Source organism: Typopeltis vanoorti, chromosome 8, assembly GCF_054136105.1.
Source record: "Typopeltis vanoorti isolate ZY-2024b chromosome 8, IOZ_Tvanoo_1.0, whole genome shotgun sequence".
NCBI classification, from domain to species: domain Eukaryota; kingdom Metazoa; phylum Arthropoda; class Arachnida; order Uropygi; family Thelyphonidae; genus Typopeltis; species Typopeltis vanoorti.
Window position 1 is genome coordinate 116501068 of NC_143556.1, and position 22776 is coordinate 116523843.

A 22776-nucleotide genomic window follows, 5' to 3' on the forward strand; every position below is an offset into this window, starting at 1 on the left:
TCTTACTACGTCTCAATGAGCATCAGAGAGACATTGCCTATAAGAGAACCAGAGCTACTGCTCTGTCTGGCCATGTCCTGCTTTCAATAAACACGAACAACGAAGGCCACCAACATGAAATAGATTGGACACTGACTTCAAACCTACACATCAGCCATGATGAAATAGAGCGCCGCATTGTAGAGTCAAGGGAAATCACCTTAGACCCTTTTCATTTGAATAATAATCTTAGCTATAATTTGGCAGACTCTTTCAACTCTACTATTAGATACTGGAGATCGCGTGATTCCACACACGCACAGGTGTACAACAATAGAACTTTAACTCGGACTGTAGTTCAAGCTCATAACTGTAATTTACAGTCGAATATTATGGCTTTACAGTTGTATAGCTTTAGAGTGTGTCAATGTTAATGTAAGTGTCTTTTATTGTCTTTCTATGTTCTTATCGCCTGAAGAAGTCATTTTTGACGAAACATGTTGCGTTTTTTCAAATAAATGTCATTGTGTTATAATTCTCGGGTTTAAGTCAGTTAATTTAAAAAATGAACATATCCCAACCCCGAGTTAATAGTACGTTTCATATATATATATATATATATATATATATATATATATATATATATATATATATATATATATATATATATATATACTAATAAAAAATGCACTCGTATAAAAAACTTACGCGATATCTATCGTGTATGTGAGTACAGATTATATAATAATAAGATAATATTTTGTTGTAGTGAATTTTTAATGTCAGTTCTAATAAATCATTGTGGTACGGAAACTGGTGTAAAATGCATTTCTGAAAGCATTCTACTTCTATAAGAAATTATCGGCAAACTTTCTTTAGAATTATTCTGTACTAGTGGGTTGAAAGGTTGCATTAGATTTTCAAAATGCTTTTAGCCATGAGTCATCATCTATTTCTTTTTTTTTTTTTTCGATGATTGTAGAAATTTTTTCCTTGGTTAGAAAGTAAATTATACTCTACAAGAAATTATATTCTTCTTTTAATTCTTTGCCCAAGTTGTGGAGATATTTCAGGTGCAAAGTTTTGTTTGCTTACTCTCAGTAAAGGATTAAAGCAATAATATAATTTATTCTCTAGTATACTTTAGTTTAAACCATCACTTAATATCAAGCTGGAGTCACCATGACTCGTTAACTGACGTCTGAGAATAAGAGCCAATGGGAGGCAATTGAGACGTGTGTTTGTGTGATGGGAAGAGAGAGAGAGAGAGAGAGCCTCATATCAATAAAATGGCATCTGGTTGCTTGGAAAACAAAAACATTTGGATATAAGCTGATATGTTAGAAGCAACAAATCCAGACACAAACAGTGACCGAAAGCTAGTTTACACAAGAGCATCATGCAGATAGCATAGAGCATTTGTACTTAACAAATTCTCAAAATGAAGCTCTTTGCTAGAGTTCAATGAGATAAATTTATATTTAGGAAGATGCGATAACATTAACTTATTTTTGACTTGTTAGGAATTCTATTATTTTACTTTAACAGTATAGAATTAAAGGCACAGGAAATACGAGTAGCTCAAAATGTATTGAGTTCAGAATCCAAATAAACAAATATGAATATTCTTTGATTTAGCATCTCAGCATTGCTGAATCATAGAATTAATTTATTATGAAGATCGGCACACACCGGGCTTATTGAATAAAGAGCCATATTTCAAACTAGGACAAGGAAGGTACAATATGAAATCATGAAATTTATCGATTTGCATGTGTCGATAACAAAGAAAGTATCCTGAATACATTTCTACGGATGAATAGTGCTAAAATCCATTGTATTTTGTTTGAATCCAAGTCTCGGTTGTGGGTCATGCAATTGTGTGTTTCAGTGACACACATTGTTTGCATGTGTTGCATACAAGTTTGCTCTTAATTATTTTGATTTTGCAGTAGTTGGGAATTTAATTTCTTTAACAAAATAAGTTATCGTGTATTCAGAGAAAACATATTTGATGGGTTATTATAGACCATCAGGTGAAGTTGAAAAAATAATTTCTTTCATAGAAACTTATATGATATCGACAGATTATTCAATAATCTCTACAACAATAACAATGTGACACCAAAATCCATAATACTGTATATATTCAGTAAAACGATGGGATCAATTGGAGTTAAAGAAAGGAAATCTTATAGATACTTCTGCATTATTTCTTTTTAAGTCGCAAACTATAACAGACGACCATTACCAACAACCCATTATCAAATATATATATATATATATATATATTAACAGAAATTTAGAAGTCATGAAGTTTCTAAAATTTCTTTAACAGAGAAGCTATATTATTCACAAATAATACTATATTTGTCATTTTTTTCATTTATCAGTAGAATTTTTTAAATTATTATAACGATTATAACACTTTTACACTTCAAGCCACCTCGATAAAATTAATGCACCATGATGGCGCAAGCTGTTTCTTATTACTTTAATTACTGTCAAGTGATTTACTGTCAAGAACCTGCTTTCTGTCGACCGGAGTCCCCTCTGAGCGAACAAAACCGCTGAACTGAATTCCTTGTTTGTTCAAAATTTCATCATTTCAATGGAAAAAGAATATTATGTCCAAACATTAAATGAACTATTACATTCTCTCCAGTAACTATGATAAATGTATTCTTGCTGTATGGGTGCAATGGATTACTTTCTTGCGCAAAAAAGAGCAAGTCGTTTTTCTGAAGATTACTCAACTTTTATTCAACCTACATTATTCCAAATTTTGCAGTTTTATGTATCAACTTCAACGCTGTTTTTCATTTAGCATGTTAGGGAAACAGTGTTTTTCCAATGTTATATCACGTGCTATTGGCGAATGAAATGTGATAACTGCCTCTCTTTCTCTGTTAGCAGAAATTTAATCTTTCTGCTCATTCCGTTCGTACCATTATGTTTAATCACTTTTGAAACACCCTAATAGTTATCTTGATAATTTATCAAGGCCGTAATTTATTGCTGTTAACAAATGTTACTAGAAATAAGAGAGAACTTACGGTAGTATCAAACTCGAGGATATTGTATTAAGGGGAAACGTATTCATCGTTCGCGAGCGGAATTGAATAAGTGAAACTGCGTCGTGTATTTCCTCATATGCTACGGAAAAGCATTTCATATGCATAATATTGCTTCCCAATCGGTTATAGGATGACAGACTGGCTGCAAAAATGTCGTATCCATTGGATTGTTATCTTACTTCATCTATTATTAGTGGAAACGTAGTTTTAAGTTTAATCTGAATATAATATTCTTTGTTTAAAACAATAGTAGAGATCATTGTCCAGGAGCTTCCTGGAACCCTCGGGTTCTTTAAAATCCTCGTTCTGCCAAAAATCGTTGAAGATATATTCATAAATAATAAGTAGTAGAATAATAAATAAAATAAATAAATAAACAACTGAGACTGAAACTTTGAAGTGCTGTGAAAAATTTCAAGTGTTTTTCAAAATATTGATGAAAGTTTTGTCTCGCAATTAGCAATATTGAACAAAATTCCGTGAGCTAGTAATTGTTTCTATTTTATTTTGGTAATTTTATATTTAGAGTTATATTTAGTTGACCATGTGTCTGTGTTCATTCTGTTTAACTTCCGACTGCTTTCTAGAATTCCCTCTTGAGTAGGACGTGTGATTCCCCGAATCTCAGCGATAGTGATAAATAATTAAAGCAATGTATTTTGGCAATACTAAGCCACCAGCGGTAGTTTATGACCGCTGAAGAATGAAAAGGCTGAAGTATATGAATAGAAGTATGAGTAAGGCAAAAAGAGAAGTGATTGATATGAAAACGAAAATTCCATTGCAATATATATGTGCATATAGATTTTATTAATATTTCTGAAACAGTCCTTTTTTTCGTTGACCTGAACCTCATTCAAAAATCGTTGTCATATTCCTTAAAACTCTTCACCTACACAGGCGGAGAGGCAGTAGTAATTTAGCGTTTTTAATTAATAGCAAATAGTTATTATCTATGTAAATAGCACACAAATAAAACCAGTAGTAGGTGTCATATTAATGAAACTATTGCCTGTCTGGAAGTGATATTATGAACAGCAAGTGTGTGTGGGATTAATCTGTTTCCCACAGAAGCGTTATGCTTAGAATACGAATTTAGAAATAAGTGCTTCTAAACTTAGACGGCTGATAGCGTATCACTTGAGAACATCCTAGATTATTCCACACGGTAACCCTTAATGTTGTGTTTTTTTATAAAGCAAATTAAACGAAACTGCTATATGCACGCGATTTGAATATTTAGGCAACTTTCGCAATCTAATCGAACCGGAAGAGATGTTTCTGATATAGCAAGACAGTAATTATCATGAGAATATTCCTTCTCACACACAGAAAAGCATTATTTTGTGACTATGTGTGATAGGAAAAGAAAAGAAGAGCTTGGGCTTTTTCAGAATTGTTGTTATGGCAACAAATTCCATATGCGCCGTTGTTTTGGCATGTTTTGGACTCTCACCAGCTGTTTGTCTGGTGAAAGAAAAACAGAATTGAGGGCTGGATAAGGGAAAGAGGTTTGCTATGTGAAAGGCAACTCAAATTGGCTTGTTAACGCACACACAAAAATCTGTGCCCTTAATAATAGGCGAACCCAAATTTCCAGTGGAATTTAACATAGTACATCTGCATCACACTAAGCCATGAACTTATCAGAGGTCATGGGAATATTAAAAATATTCAATAAGTCGAAATCCACATAGCTCTATTAAATGAAAGCTTAATATCATAATCATACTACGAGCTACACTGACATATCTGCAGTCCTGGTTGGAGAGTGAGTGGATAGCATATCCATTATCCAACCAAGAAAACTTTGCTTGCAACTGCATGACTTACATTTAATTCATTCACTTTTAAAATTTCTAGATGAGATACCAGTCTTAAACCAGCGGATTCTTCTACTTCTTCTATTTATACTTCTACTAGCTACTAGATGATTGAGCGATATTGTTTCGATATTAATATTTATATTGGAAATTTTATAAACAGCAGCTGATACTTGGTGGTTGAAAAATGTAATTATGCAATACGTAATATTTTCGTAAAACAGACAATATTCCTTGAAAAATACTTTTCCAGCACCTTTTGTGTTTTCACTAACTAGACTTGCTCAAATAAAGGATACGAAGTCATTAAAGTTACATCATTTGTCACATGTCCAGTAGGTGAGTGATGAATTTCTTCCCAGGTGTAAGACCACCAGCGTGCTTGGGGGCCTCAAGGGGTATAAAAAAAGTTCCACGTTTCATTTCTTTAGCAGGATTTTGGATTACTTAATCCTCATCCCACCAGCGATGCTAATTTAATATAGGTTGGCAACTTTCCTTTAGCGCACTTTACATAAAGAAATATAAATCAGAATGACATTATAATTTTTGCTGGCAATTAAGTCATTTTTAACGGAGGTAGTTAAAAAAATTTCAAAAGCTGAGTAACCACACAAGAACTAGTCATATCGTTGCCCAATATCAAGGCACTAATTTTATTTTTCACTGTTAAGATAACATTTACTGCTCTGTACTCACCAATCCTGGCGATTCCCGACTCGTCCAAGCGATCTTCAATGAAAAGAACAAATAACCGAAGACCAGTCACATATTCCAATTTATTTATTCATATGGGATTCCCCCCTTTTCTCCGTCCCTTTGGGTAGGAGGGTTGACTTCTCTTGATGAAGGAACATATTTTTTGACTGTAGAACCATGTGTGTGTGTGTGTGTGTGTGTTCGCTGGTTTGCTTGTTTCTGAGGGACGAAAAACCCGAGTTTCCGGGTGGAAAAATCCTGTACGTCTGTAGGAGACCGGCTAACTCACCTTCAGTCGAAAGAGACCAAATAAAGGGAATCATAGACGGGAATCGAACCCAGGGCTTTCTGGCCAAAGGGATTCGTCTATACCGACTGAGCTACGGAGGCTCTACATATTCCAGTTACCATGTTGAACTCACAGAGCATTCAGACAAAGCATTCAGAATGATACTTGTGCTTACGAGATTGGCACACACAGTTCTGAGTTCTGACATTTTTATTTATCACTTCATAATATTGAAAGCTGAACTTTATATTTCCTCGAATAAAAATTTAAGATCACTTTGATTCATTTTTCTGCAAAGTAATTACCCTTCTATGATAGCAGGTCCAATCTCTCTGACGAAAAATTCTCGACATTTTCCACATTAGCGAAACGTCCTCCGTGCAAGAAGCATGGCATCTGTAAAAATTAAGTAATAAGAAATGGAACCGAATCTGGACCGACTTGCAGAGAAATTCTTCTTTCTGCTCCTTCGTTTTATTTATTTATTTTTTCTTGTTAACAGTAGATCCGCTTTTGGTGCTTGAATAGCTCGCAAAAAGCAATACTCACTCTCTGTAGTTGTTGAAAACATAAGTTTAAGATGATAGTGAAATCTTCTGGAACCAGTTTGGATGGTCACTTGAGTATTTGTTCTCTATGCTGCTTCTTATCAGAATCGCAAGTGCTGTTTTACTCTGGAGATCTGTTGATTTTGGAAGCTGAGGAATAATTGAAGTAACCCCCATTTCAGGACAGGACACGATTCGTGCAACGAAGCGTTCATCTTGAATATCTGCAAGCAATTCCCCACATCCAGTGCTGTGCTACTGTTTGTTCCAATGAAGCGTTTCAACAGCTTCTGTAAACCTTTCAAATCTTGAAAATGTAATACAGTTAGTACACATATCTTTTTGTGCCATGTTTGGTCTTCGAGAGTGCTGTTACGTCTTAACCGTTTGAACCACTCAAATCTCTAATTTTATCAACTGGTTTAAGGGCAGTGTTGACACTTTATTTACCACCATATTCATGGACGCTATCATCAAATTCAACATTCTAAACCTTATGTATCTGCATGAGATAGTTATCCATCAGATATATGTTATCTTAGCATCGCTCTAGAATTTCGCTTTGGATATGTTTTGGACTGCTTCAGCTCGAGTACGAGTAAGTTCGATTTCATACTGTAAATGTTCTTTAATTAGATGATTATGGTACTCAATATTTAACAGTCAAAAATACTTTAGAAATAAATCTGAATAATTCATATCATTCTGCTAGCAATAACAAACATTTATTTTGTTTTACAGAGAAGATAGAATTATTTAATAAGACACACAAAAAAGAGTTATTTATTCCTGTTCTTACATAATAATGAACATTATTCACAATCAAGAAATGGTTTATTTTTTTTTCTTCTTTGCTTTCGCGTTCTGAACTTCATCATTGTGTCATTACAACAATCCTGTCCGACCACGTAGATATCTTGTTTGCTGATCCTTCTTACATGGTCATTGTGCGACGTACTTAGTGCAGTGATCTGCAATTAGAGTGTTATCTATGGTCATTCTCATGTACTTCAGGATAAAATCTGATATTACAAGAGATTCGCTGCCGATCCACCGTGACATCCGAAACGTCAGTAACGTTACAGTATTTTCTTCGTGTGTGTGTGTGTGTGTGTGTGTGTGTGTGTGTGTGTGTGTGTGTGTGTGTGTGTGTGTGTGTGTGTGTGTGTGTGTGTTTTGGGAGAGAAGCATCTGAGATTATACGTCCATGTTATCATGTGATTGAAATTCACAGAAATAATACTCATCCATAGCCATTTAAATATCAACCTTAAACTCTCATTTCAAATAGAACGTGGCTATAGAGAAAATTAGACCGTAAACACGCAATCAGCAATGCCAACAAGTCCAACATGGTTTCAAATTGTAGAAATTCTGTTTTAGGGTAATGACAGTTATTATATTACTAATGTTTTATTGCAGCAGTGCTTTTTTTTAAAAATAAATGATAATTTTTTCTATTTTTCTTATTTTTTTCAGCTTAATTAGTCAAGCAAAAGACGCAGAAGTCTTCTACACACCGGGAAAAGCGAATCATATATGAACCAAAATATGAACGAGTGTTGTACGAATTTTAATTGCATAGTCGAAAGAACGAGTGTGCTTTTTTTTTTTTTTTTTTTTTTTTTTTGCCTTTTCACTTGAAGGCCGAGTTATGCAATTGCGGAAAAAATTGCAGAGTTTTATTTCCATAAACTCCATTTCTTTCCTTCGAAAAGCATAAAATCAGGTCGATGTTCACAGCAACTAAGAGGAATCGTACTTTAGTCTCATAGCGCAACTATGAGACAAGTGTTCCATTGTCTTAGCGTAAGTCTAAATAACTCTGAGCTCTAAATTGAAGAAAATTCCTGCTCTTCAAAAATGATTAGAGGTTAGTGTTATGTTGCCATAGCGGAAAAGATTGGGTACCGACTCTCATCAATCAAGGATATCACATGGTGACATTCTCCCTGCCTGCTGGTTTTCTTTGTCTGCGGACTATTGTGTTGGCTGGTCGGTTTATCTGTTCTGCCCGATGAAAAACTCGTTTTCCGGGAAAACGGTTGAAAATCCCAATAAAGATTCTTCACGTGTTTAACGGGAATCGAACCGAGGTAATTTGAATCTAAGGGCAAATATCACGACTGTCATACAAAGCTCACATTACGGATATTCAGAGCGAGATATTATTCCATTCGAGTTTGCACAAATGGGGTTCATAAAAAAGTATATTTAGAAGTGAACATTTTCCATCTAAACAAAAAGTCAGTGTGACAATTTTACACTTTGCAGTTCTGCAAATACTTTAAAATAATTGTTGTTTTCATTACGCAGCTGACAACTGAGAAGAACTACGTCTCACAATGAAAGATGTTCTCTGGGTCTTTGATGATTTGGAAAGAATATTTCAATATTTGAGCAACCAATGTAAGTTTAGCGAACACTTTCTCTCCGCTCCTTTCTTTTTTTCTTTTGTTGTATTATTTAACAAGGATTAATTATGTAAGGTGGAGGATGCTAAATTTAAACAATCCATAAGCGAGTACACTTAAAATGTGTATGGTTGACTAGTACTAGAAAAGTAATATGGGGTGGGGTGGTGCATGTCAAGCAACAGCATACTAAACTGATGTAATTCTACTTCAGCACTGGAAAAGTAGAATTGAAATGCACTAAGCAATTAGTAGCCCAAGATTTGAATCCGAGACATCCTTTCCTCTTAAAAAGAAACTGTTATCCTAGAGGATTACAGGTATAAAGAAGACAATGCGAAGAGTCAGTAAAGGGTCTCTATGCTATTTCTCCAAAACCCAGAAGGAATAGGATGTCGTAATATTATACAGTGGAGAACTGGAATAAACTGTATTAAATTAAATCAACCTAACTTCTTTCTTCTAGAAAATTTAATGCTTTAAAGGGAATAATATTATAAACTGTTAACAGCACAGGAATGATATAGCTTCAGACACAACTCTGCACTTCATATTTTTGTACTATTTAGTTATAACACGCCAAGAAGAACGGAAAATCTAAGAAAACTTATGTTGGTAAGTGTGGGTAAAATCTAGCACGCATTTCCTTAACGTACGGCTAATATATCTGTCCTTCGAAATGGAGCCTTCGTAACAGTTAAGAGAACGGTATAGTATTTATCCTTCCTTTCGAAAGTGGTAAAAGCGAAGTCCGAATACAGTCTAGCACATAGGATCTTTAAAGTAAGAGCCGAAGCATTTAGCCGTTATCATACGGTTTTAAATGATTTTTGTTGCCTGCCTTAGTGGGAACAAACCAACCAGTCAACATTCGCAAGTAACAGACACAATATATGTATATACTGGCTTCATAATACATGTATATTGTTCACAGTTGTATCTGCCGTAATTTCTCCCATTCCATTCCACCTTTCTTTGGTATGTTATGCTCCAATAGTTTGTCACGGCTAAATAATGGTATAGAAACATCTTAGCAACCTCATTAGCACTTGTGATATGGCTGTTAATCCTATCTGCATTGTCAGCTATGTCTGTAATTTGTGCGTGTTCTTCAGGTCATTTTGCTGTTCTGCGAGGTGAAAACCCAAGACCAGAGTTTCCCTGAATGAAGGTCCTTAACTGCGTATGAGATTGGAACGCTCACGTTCACAGGTTCTAGCGGCCTAGACAAAATTCGAACACTGAGGTCTTTCCAAACAAAGGGCATCGTCGGTAACTTACTAAGCTACGGAGGCTATACAAAGAGAGAGAGAGAGAGAGAGAGAGAGAGAGAAAGAAAGAAAGAAAAGTCCTTATTTTTTTAATTTTGTTGCTTAAAAGAATAAATCGCACCTCTAAATGAGTTAATTAAATGTTGTTTAATTTACATAGACGCACAGCATTTCTGCTTCTATACATTACTGAAAAAGATGAGAAAAGGAAGAAATATGACATAAAAATAAAATCATAAACATTAGGTCCGCACGTCTGTGATGATATAGTTAAAAAAAAACTAGACAGAAACGCTACTGATCAACCTAGCATATGGACGCCTTAAGGACTATCAATCCAACAACGAATACCCAGTTTATTTTTGACCTTTAGATTTGTTAGGAATCTTTAGATTATTGCAGCCATCAGTATAGTACACCATCACATTAAAAGTTCTTGACTCATGGCATATCGATTTAAACTGACTGGTCATCAGGACACGCCGAGAGTGTCCGATATAGGACAATTCACTCTACTAACGATTCTTCCTTCCAAAAATCACTTTAAAAACCAGAGCAACGAAGTTAGGTTTAAGAAGAATATTATGCGCAGTAAGCATTGCATACCGCACTTTAAAAGTGCTAACTGCCTGCACTCTTTCTAGTAGCTTAGCAATAAGAACTGATGCTTTGAAGCAACAAACAGGGCATCCTTTGAACGAAGACATTCGAAAGACCAGTAAAAATAATAATAATCTCAACTAAGAAAAGCAAAATTCAGTAAATAATATATCGCAAAAATCGAAGAACAATGGCTGGAATAAATAATAAATCTCGCAGCTAGCAATATAGAAGCTATTCTGTGACTAAAAGACTTTCATTTTCTTTCATGAAATAAGTTTCAGTTTATCCTAAATAAGGTGGTCAAACATAAAAACTCTGACGGTACTTGGAAAACCTTCAGTTATTCATAAATGATTACACGGTGCAGCATATCGGTACCCAAATTGTGAAATCCACTTTATGAACACTGCAATTTTTCTTTTATTGAAAGCAAATGAGTGTTTACTCTTCAAAACGCTTTCTGTGATAGGCTTCGGCTGTTTTCTCGAAGCATAACGTAACAACAGTCACCATAAACGTCCGTTAAACATCGAAAAAGCTAGTCTGTGAAGGGCAGTGAAGTAATTTTCCACCGTGTATCTGAAGTTTCCAGACTGAAGATGTATATATTACTTGAGTCAATATTCGTGCACTATTTTCGAGCCTGAATTAAGTTAACATTCACTCGAGATACGAAGACACAAAACTGAAATTATAAGAATTAAATTCATCTATTTTCAAAGGGAATCCTTAAGGTTTTAATGGATTACGAGGGAGAGTGAAGTAATTTTCGTTTTGCTTGTAAAGCCTTTTATTCTCTTCCTAATAAACCAGGCATGAAGAAGAGAATTCCTCCATTTTTTGTCGACTAGTGAATCAAGTGATACCTTTCATTACAGTATATAAAAAGGCAGCTTAAAACAGCAGGGTGTCCCATCATATATATATATATATATATATATATATATATATATATATATATATATATATATATATATATATATATATATATATATATATATATATATATATATATATGGGAATAAATTTTTAACTTGGGTATATTGTATATTAGGATAACCAAGCAATTTTATATGCTTGGTTATTTTAGCTCCTAATCCCAAGTATGCAAACAATTAAGTTTGCGCCTGAAACAAAGTTCAAGTCTAAAGATGGCACAACACCAGGGCAACTCATTGTAAAGGTGGTTAAAGCTTTGATCACTATTCTTAGTATTTTCCCATAATGTAAAGCACATCTCACTGGAAGATGTATACTGCAATGCATTATGGGTGGGGTCACTACCCAGACCGGTTTCGACCTTTTTTGAGGTCTCCTCAGTGAGTAGCTAGACCCTAAATACCAAGGTTTTAGTAATACAAAGCCTTATCAACTTTACCTATATAAGTTGCAACAAGGTGTATTAAGTTTTAATAAAAATCTCTGGAGGAGATATTGATGGGAATAAATTTTTAACTTGGGTATATTGTATATTAGGATAACCAAGCAATTTTATATGCTTGGTTATTTTAGCTCCTAATCCCAAGTATGCAAACAATTAAGTTTGCGCCTGAAACAAAGTTCAAGTCTAAAGATGGCACAACACCAGGGCAACTCATTGTAAAGGTGGTTAAAGCTTTGATCTCAAAAAAGACTGAGACCTCAAAAAAGGTCGAAACCGGTCTGGGTAGTGACCCCACCCATAATGCATTGCAGTATACATCTTCCAGTGAGATGTGCTTTACATTATGGGAAAATACTAAGAATAGTGATCAAAGCTTTAACCACCTTTACAATGAGTTGCCCTGGTGTTGTGCCATCTTTAGACTTGAACTTTGTTTCAGGCGCAAACTTAATTGTTTGCATACTTGGGATTAGGAGCTAAAATAACCAAGCATATAAAATTGCTTGGTTATCCTAATATACAATATACCCAAGTTAAAAATTTATTCCCATCAATATCTCCTCCAGAGATTTTTATTAAAACTTAATACACCTTGTTGCAACTTATATAGGTAAAGTTGATAAGGCTTTGTATTACTAAAACCTTGGTATTTAGGGTCTAGCTACTCACTGAGGAGACCTCAAAAAAGGTCGAAACCGGTCTGGGTAGTGACCCCACCCATAATGCATTGCAGTATACATCTTCCAGTGAGATGTGCTTTACATTATGGGAAAATACTAAGAATAGTGATCAAAGCTTTAACCACCTTTACAATGAGTTGCCCTGGTGTTGTGCCATCTTTAGACTTGAACTTTGTTTCAGGCGCAAACTTAATTGTTTGCATACTTGGGATTAGGAGCTAAAATAACCAAGCATATAAAATTGCTTGGTTATCCTAATATAAAATAACCAAGCATATAAAATTGCTTGGTTATCCTAATATATATATATATATATATATATATATATATATATATATATATATATATATATATATATATATATATATATATATATATATATATATATATATATATATAAAGTAGTAATGTATTAAAGTAAAACGTTAACACGACTAAAACAAAATGAATGAAATATTCAGATCAAATTGATAATCATCCGATAATCCTAATATTAGTGTATACAAACACTCTTTAAATTGTGGATGACTATATTACTTCGGATAGTTTTAAGGAAAAGCAAGATAAATAAATAAAAAAAAATTACACAAGTTTTTTTTCTCTTATAAAAATTATCTGTTAGTAGATCTGCCTAAATACTTAAAAAGAAAGCTATTTAATATGTTCATTATTCCAGTGTCAACCTATGGAAGTGAGGTGTCGGCAACGACTAAAATCAGGAAGGCAGGTTTCGTGACACCCCAAGTATATTGGGGAGAAGAATGCTTCACGTAACAAAACCGGAGATGGACTGGCCATATTAGCAGATTAACAGATGAAAGATGGGGAAAAAAATTAAGCATTGAGTGGATATCAAGAGAAGGAAACAGATTGAAAGGTCGTCAAATAACAAGATGGAGGTTTGGAATAATATTGAATAAGATGGTAAACATTGTCTAAAAAAAGAAAGAACTGGAAAGTGAAGGAAGAAGTCTATATCCAGCAGCGGAAATGAAAGAAACTAAAGGAGAATAAGAAGAAAAGTAGTGGTAGTAGTAATATCTAGTTTAGACTCAAAATCTAGGCTAGCATATCCTCTTTTCTAGTTTCATGCCGTCCGTATCTGGAATTTTCGATGGAAAGTTTTCCCTTGTTGATAGGATACATCAAGAAATATTGGTATTCAAAGGATTCACTGAACATCTAGCTACACAAAACCTCCTTGTAAGATACATGCTGACCTAGAGCTATGAATTTGATGTTGTAATCTAGATGCAATCTTCTGCGTCAATGAATAAATTCATATTTCGAAGACCATGGCAATAATTCTGTATTGTCTGTTCTCTTAAAAATCGTTCTTACAAGAACTGATGCACGCCTGCTTGCTCACTCTTCACCAACAACGTTTCTCTTTAATTTGGTCGAGAATCTTGATAAGAAATTTACTTTTATTTTGCAAAATAACGGCGTACGATCAATTGTAATTGATGGATTTATTTTGAAAATGTATACTCAAACGTTAGTGTGCAAATCCATGAGGACGGCATGGCATCGGTCTGTTGGATGGGAAGACCATGGATAGATTTTAATCTAGGAGACGAAAAAATTTATAAATGCTTTTTTATAACAAAAAATTACTACCTTTGAAGATAACTTACCTTTTGGGGATATGATTTTTCTTCTTCTCTGAAAACAGTCAACCCAGTCGGAAAATCGCAAACATAATATATTACTCTCATAGTCTTAGCTGTTTTGACAGTACTTCCAAATCAAACCAAACAAAAAATATCTGATTATCGAAAATATATATGTTAGACCTCGTTTTATCTGAAGCATTTTGTGCCCATAGTGTGAAATATGTAAAAACTTTCTTTCTGTATAAAGCACAAGCTCGACAGAGGAAGTCATAAACAGCCAATAAAATTTAAAAGCGTTATGAAAAAAGTTTCACTAACTCGCATGGAAGTTCGCATTTTTATCGGTTATGTACAAACATCCTTACTGATAGGACGAAATAACCAATAAGTTACTGGTTATTGGGAAAGTAGTAAAGCTTAGAAACTAGATCAGAGAACGTCAAAGAAGTTTTTTCGACAAAAATAAGTAGAATTATTGATCACTTGTATTGAGAGAATTTCGTTTCTTTCCATGAAGGATAATTTAGTTTGATACAGAAAACAAGTTTGCTACGTGATACAAATTATTATAATTTGCATAAATTAGATATTCCAATAACCCATTTAAGATTTTCGAACCTTTTTTGAATCTAATTTAATTTCTCTTAGCAGGCAGTTTTCAGGCTAAACCTCTTCTTAAACTTCTTGTTTTAAAATAACAATGATCACCACCTCTGACAACTCTCTCTACTCTCTCTCTCTCTCTCTCTCTCTCTCTCTCTCTCTCTCTCTCTCTCTCTCTCTCTCTTTGTAAGTGCGTGAAACACCTTACATTTTCAAAAAGCGCTGTCAAAACAAATTGTATAGTACAAACAAACAAAAAAATAACCCTTCTAAATTCCTTTTACAGTCATGAAAGCATTCAAATTTCGTACATTCTGAATAATAGATTCATATAAGACATAAACAGGGAAAAAAATGACATACTTACCTATCAATGGAAATAGCCATAAGCGTAAAAACACTCGCTGCTACGGAGACAATGGCGATAAAGTTGGAAACTTTACAATAAGCAGCACCAAAAGGCCAGTCCCCATTCAGCATATACGTAAAGTTGAAGATGACGTTCAGAGTCGAAACCATGGTATCGGCTAGACTGAGATTCACCAGAAAGTAGTTGGTAACGGTTCGCATACGTTTATGGGCCAACACTATCCATATAACGATCAGGTTTCCTCCAGTGGCTACCAGAACCATGCAACCAAATATTATGCTCCATCCCAATTGTTGCCACCATGGTAGAATAAAAATGTTTTTGTCTGGGACGTCATCTGTACTGTTTGCGCTTTGGTTATCGAAGATGCTTAGGTTTTCCATTTCAGTCGTGTAGTCCTTCATGCCATGCAATCGTGGGCAGTGTAGATGAAAAAAAAAAAAATTGAGATCTGCCAATTACTAGACCAGTGGGATTTGAGTAATACTTATAAATGCAATCGAGTCTTCAGCCAGTTTACCTTGATTCCAGGCGAATGATTTTCTTGTGAAGTTTTCTTAGCTGTGATCATGTCTAAGACGTTGTTCGTCTTGATGACTGTTGCAGATCATTGCCGCTAACTAAAAAGTAATTAGGAAACAGGTCTTACCGGCATTACCGTGACGAAGTTATAGCTGACGAGTCCCTGCTGACACAGCTGAACAATAATTGTCACCGCTGGACATTATCAGTTGTAGGAAAGGCCCGTCCATTTCACACAGCCGAACGGGTCTTTCCGCTCCGCATTCCGGGAACCCTTTAGCTGACGAGAGCTCCCGCGCATTTGACGTTACACGAAGCACCTAGTACAGTCGACCTGAACATGCGCACAATTTATTTCACTCAGGTGGTGGAGATAAGTGGCACGTTCTCCACGGACCTGATTGCTGATGGAAACTTGGAAGAGAGAGAGAGAGAGAGAGAGAAACTTAAATGTCTCACGCCATAACATTTTTTTGTGTGAATGTAGTGGTCGCCGATATCTCAGATTACGACACTCAAATGTATATTGTGATGCTGAGATCGGAGATGCTCACAGAGAAAAGATAATGAAAGGAAAGATTGGGAATGATATTATAAAAATAGAATAATAACACAAGAGAAAAAGAGACATTTTAAAAGTAGAGAGAGAGAGAGAGAGAGAGAGCTCCATAAATTGCTAGAACAAGGGCTTTGTGAATAGTAAATTTTCTGAAAGAAGAGATAAAAATCAACGTTTTATTAAAATAGATTAATAATTAATAGATTAAAATTTCATCATTAAAATATATAATGATGAAAAGTAATATAATTAGTAATATGCTTAACGGTATTTCTAATAAACATGATATTATACATATATTTATCAAGAATAAATTTTAATTGGCCATTTAATGTAATATAGTTTCTAAGTTTCAGTGCTCCACAAGATGAAAAAAAAAGTGGGTTTTCAATTTAAGAATATGAATGTTATATTTCCCAACTTCGACTATCATAGCTAGTTGACTGGCGTCTTCAATGACGAGAGAATGTCATGTTACGTTCCTTGAAGTTCGTTTTTGCATGTGTGTGATATAGAGAGAGAGCTACGAATGATATATAAATACGAAATTTTTCTCTAGATCTCTCAATTTCACGCCTCTGCGCTCTTCATATAATCATTATCGATTAAGAGGTGCAGATATTCATTAAATTTTTATTAACACATCGTCTTGTAAATCCAATTACACACTTTAATTAATTTTCTAAACCAGACTTTCTAGACAGTCATTTGATGTTTCTAACAGTTTATTACTATTTTTTACTAATGAAGAGATGACGTATCATCGAAAATAATATTTCGATTTTAACTCTTTCTACCGGAGAAACTAAAAGCTTTTCCAATAATCATCACAGAACGACTGGAACTTTCGTTTCAGAACTAAGCTGCTAAAGTTTATTTACGTTAAATAAGCTACAGATTAAAGGAATCAAGTTTAGGACTATTTCATCATTTCTAGCTTAGTTAACTATTAGGAATACCATCCACACGTGAATCGTTTAGCATTTTATTTAAGGGCCATCTTTAGCTTTAGCCTGCTGTTGAAAATGATCGACTTCACCAGTTTTTTTTTAATGACATATTGAGATTGTTTTCAATAGTACGACATTCGTCAGAATCCGGTAACCTAAGTAACGGAAAATATTCCGTTACCTCCTGCTGCACAACATTATGGATATCCAAGAATTAGAAAAGTTGATTTCTTCATCAATACATTCACTTCTAATAGTGCGCTTCCATTGAAAACTACAACCAGCTGTTGCCTAGTGACGCATCCTCCCTTTCTACCAAGCTCTTTAAGCACAAACATATTTATTTGAATGTACGCTAGTTGCAGCAAGTGTTTACTAAAGTGTAAAGGAGCGTGTTTTCCGAATTTTCGTTTCATAAAATCTATATAAGGACTGGATACCAAATATCCATAAAAGAATTCTAATGATTAACTAGTCTTTTATGAAATTAGAAATTTGAGTGTAATAATGCTTTTAATTCTTCATGCTCCAAAGTAATGTGAAGGAATGCTTCGCTAATTAAATCCTTCAGAGAATATATTTAATGCATTTTTTCCTTTAAGTGAGGAAAATTTATGTACACAGACTTTTAATTTGGAGTCAAATAAAATATTTATCGATCAACAACGTTTTACTGAAATGAAAATTTTCCCCCTAAATTCGAACACTAAATTACGACACAGACCTTTTCAACATGCCGTAGTATTACATTCCCCGAGAGGAAGCTTTTGAAACGATGTGATACTTTTGATCTTATTATTATACACATGTTTCAATAAACAGAGTCATTCAGGCATTCAGTGGCGAACATTCTGGATATATCGTAAAAAATCAGCTAAAAACTGGTTGGATGATGCTTTTGTAAAACCTGTTGATTTTGCTAAGATAATAAATAAGCTAGACTCAGCTGCCATTCTTAAACACAGCAATGAAACGCTACGATAACAGTGTGTTCTCTAATCAGGTGAGATGAAAAATATATGCTACCTACAATCGTTTGAAATTAATATGAATTAATTAAAACTGATTTTATAACCAGTGAGTTTATTAATTCATATTAATTACTAGCGTGTGTGTGTGTGTGTGTGTGTGTGTGTGTGTGTGTGTGTGTGTGTGTGTGTGTGTGTGTGTGTGTGTGTGTGTGTGTGTGGAAACAGTATCGGTTGGTAACAGAAACAGTAGATCGGTACTGTTTCTGTCAACATCAGCAGCGCCAGTAGAAATAGTGGACCATTTTGACTGAAGAGTCATAATACAGCGAAAACGAAAATCTGAGTGCAGCAATTGTGATACTTCTGGCTCTCAGTTGCACTGTTTGAGACAAAAATAATACTTGGGCTCGAAATCTAATACGGAGGCTCTGTACGCTGTTTTAGATGGATGATATTTGTTTCAAATAACGCTAGATCAAAGATTCTATGTTGGATGCTTTTGCACAGTGGTGTCTTGCATTAACTTTTCTTTATTATTTTAGGATTTTATTAAGATTATTTTAGGTTTTATCATGTTTAACATGAATACAATATTTCTTTGTTTAATATAACCATATTACCTGTGTTAGGGAGAGCAAATATTATTTTATTACATTTATTATTATTTTTAATGAGAGCAGTATTTTACTGAACTCGTATCCTGCATTCGTTTCCAGTTAAATATAAACAAACAAATAGTAAAATGAAACTAAATGCTAAAGATTAATAACATGAATCAGTCTTTTTCTATTCCGCTCATGGCGGGTTGAGTTCTTCAAAGACGAATTTTTGCCATTTATTTATGTCTGCTGTCTTTTTATGAAGTTCTATTATAGAGTCAAGTGGGCTTTCTTTAGTGTTGTCAATCATTTCTTTCTTGGTCTTCCTCTGCTGGGCTGTCCTTCAATTCTACCATTTAATAGTATCTAGAAACATGCCCAAACCAGCTTAGTTGGCTTTTTTTAGTGCTGTAAAAATTGTATCTTTAAAGTTAAGTTCTTCTCTGACTTTTTCATTTGTTTTTCTTTCTGTCCAGTTTGCTCTATTGATTTTTCTTAGGCATTTAATTTCAAAAGCATTGACTTTATATGTTTTCTTTTTTCCTTAATATCCAGCATTCTGAGTCATAGAGTATTGTGGGAATTATCATTATTTTATGTATCTTTAATTTGATTTCTTTGCTTAATCTTTTATTGTTCCATATTTTTGTAGTCTGCCCATTGTTATCCATCCATTATTGATTCTGTTTGATGGTTTCGAAATAGTCCAGATCTTCAGTGTTCATTGATCCTAGGTAATTGAACTGCTTCACTTGTTCTATATTATTCTAAATGTCTATATTGTCATTTGGATTGCTTCCCTTTTTTCTTCCTATTACCATTAGTTTTGTTTTACTAAAATTGATTTTCATATCATATTTGTTACTTGTTTGATGCACCTTGGTCAGGATATTTTCTAATTTTTCTTGGCTGTCTGTAGTGATAACTATGTCGTCAGCATACTTTAAATATGTTATATTTCTTCCATTTACAGTTATGCCTTCACACATCTGTAGTCCTTCGTCTACTACTTCTTTTAGTATAGGTTGAATAAATATAGTGACAATGGACAGCCTTGCATAACTCCTTTTTTTAATTGTTATTTGATCTGTTTCTATGTTTTTGTAATTCACTATTGCTTGTGTTTCTGAATAGTAATTCTTGATAAAATTAAATAGGTATTTGTCGAACCCTCTGTTTTCTAGAATTTTAATGAGTTTGCTTCTGTTTATTGAGTCAAAAGCTTGTTTGAAGTCGATAAAACAGCAGTAGATTTTTTTAGTTTTTGTCTCTCATAAGATCTGTTAATCCGTTTAATGTGAAAATTGCGTCTATTGTGCTTCTGCTGTTTCTAAATCCTATTTGCTCTTCTTTCATCTGTTCTTATAGGAATGTTTAACTCTGTTTTAAAGAATCCTAATGAATATTTTATAGCAATGGCTTAGAAGGGTGATAGGTCTATAGTTAGTGCAGGATCTGACATCTCTTTTTTTTTGTGGATGGGTATGATCTGATCTGATCTGTTCTCCATTCTGTTGGTAAATTTCCTTTCTTTAGTATTTTGCTGAAGAGTTCCCTTAGGTAATTTATTATGCTTTCTCCCCCTTTTTATAGAAGTTCTTTTTGAATGTTGTCTATGTATGGTGCTTTATTATTTTTCATTTGTTTGATTGCTCTATGTATTTCTTCATTTAGTATGCCTTTTGTGTCAGACGTTTCTTATGAGTTGAAGGCGTCCTGATCTGTTTTCTTCAGCTGCAAACGTTTCTTTAAAATGAACAGTCCATATCTCTTTTATTGTTTCACGGCTACTTGTTGTGGTTCCATCTTTTTGCAATATTGAAACTGGGTTGGGTGAGTATGTTCTAGTTATCTCTTTAACTATTTCATAAATGGTCTTGGAGTCATGTTTTTTGCATGCTTCTTCACATATTCCTGCTTTTTCTTCTAAATATATGATTTTCGCTAATCTGCATTTTTTGTCTATTTCTTTTTTCTAATTTTTTTCTATTTCTATTTTATTCATTATCTTCTTTTGAGAAATAAATTCTGGATATTCCTTTTTTCTCCCATAAGTCCAAAATCTCTGTGTAAGCCAATCTTTGTTTGCTCTTGTCTGGTAGCTCAGGTGTTTTGTTGCTGTTTCTTTAATAATTTCTTTACCTTTTTTCCAAGACTCCGAGACTGTATCTAAAGTAAGATTATTTAATTTTTCTTTTAATGTTCTCTGACAGTTAGATCTTCTCAAGCTATCATTGAGTTTTGAGACATCTATCTTCTTTTGTTTTTGGTGGTTTATTCTCTTTCTTTTGACACTGATTTTTAGTTTGGCTGATAGAAGTTCATGGTCTGTATCCATGTCAATCTTTCTTAATGTTTTGACATTTGGGAAGGAATGTTTCCATTTCTTATTAACGATTTAATAGTCTATACAGTTTTTGATTTCATTGTTTGGTTATGTCCACGTGTATTTGTGTTGTGGCCTGTTGTAGAATAAGATATTTGTGATTAATAATTGATTTATTTTGCAAAAATTAATCAAGTACTCTCCTCTCTCATTCATCTCTCCATGACCGAATTTTCCCATTACTTCTGCTTTATCTTCAGAGTACTGATCGATCTTTGCATTAAAATCTCCCACAATAATCAGGATATCTCTTGTAGTTGTTCGCCTGATTTCGTCTTGCAGTTGTTCAAGAAACTGGCTATATTTCTCCTCTTCATGTGATTAGTCTGGGGCATAAGCTTCTATTATTTTTATATATATTCCTTTTTCTTTTACTTTGAATCTTACTGAAATGGTTCTAGAGGAAATTGATCTTAAATCAACTATTGAGTTTAGGAGTAAAATATGCTTTCGTTTTTATGTCGAGTTTTTCCCTCGCCTGTCCAGTGGGTCTCTGCAACTCATACTATTTCCCATTTAAACAGTTCAAGTTCTCTCTCTATCTGTTTTAATTTTCCAGATTTTTACAATTCTGATACTGATGGTTGAAATATTATATATGCAGTTTGCGTTCCACGTAGTCTTCTCGCCTACTCTATGTGGACTTGAGTTAGGCGCCTAGGCTCTCCAGTACGCGGTAGCATTATTTCTGCTTCTATTTTCTGGCCGATTCATCTTTAAAGATGAAGCTGATGCCCAGGTGACTTGTGAGCAAATTGTTTCAATTACTTCTTAAAAAGGAATGGAGAGGAGTAGATTTCAGCTCGAAAATGAGCAGAAGTAAAGCTTGAAACCGTTGTTTATTATTATTATTATAAAAAAATACAGATGAGTCTTATAATTTGAAGTCCGTAAATTTATTATTAGATAAAGGTTTAGAGAATATAAAAGCCAGCTTAGTAGATCTTGTCCAAGAACTCTTTGATAAACAAAATAAACAAATAACAAAAAATAGCGAATATGAAGAGTTTGTTAAATATAATAATTCAACAGTCGAAGAAGTGTTATTAACTGTAAAAGACTATAAAATCAGCATTAACGTACTAACTAACAGACAACACAAATTGATGAAATACGCATCCGAACTCCGTCGAGAACTTAATTTTCTAAAACTACAATACGAACTTGTAAATCAACAACAACATAAAGAATATCTTGTCATAAACGGTCTTCCAGAAACTGCATCCACAGAAAATCTCAGGGACGTAGTTTTAAAGTAAGTAGATGTAATTGACATCCTCTTACAGCATAATGATATTCTCACCATAAATCGGATTCCCAGGAAGAACAAAAAAACAAGGCTTGCCGTGACCCGCACCAGTCATAGTTCGTCTGACAAGCAAGTCCACAAGAGACAATCTCATAAAAGGCAGCAGGCTGAAAAAACCAGTTGC

The 22776-nt window shown here is 34.0% G+C and overlaps 1 protein-coding gene across 1 annotated transcript in view; it reads right to left on the minus strand.

Moving 5' to 3' along the window:
• LOC150104302 (tachykinin-like peptides receptor 99D) overlaps positions 1–15597 on the minus strand; it is a 213493-nt gene extending 197896 nt beyond the window's left edge. The window contains exon 1 of the mRNA XM_090396908.1: positions 15354–15597. Within this exon, the coding sequence (XP_090253034.1) occupies positions 15354–15556 (203 nt within the window). The 5' untranslated portion in view covers positions 15557–15597. The remainder of the gene's footprint in view (positions 1–15353) is intronic.
• Positions 15598–22776: the final 7179 nt, after the last annotated feature.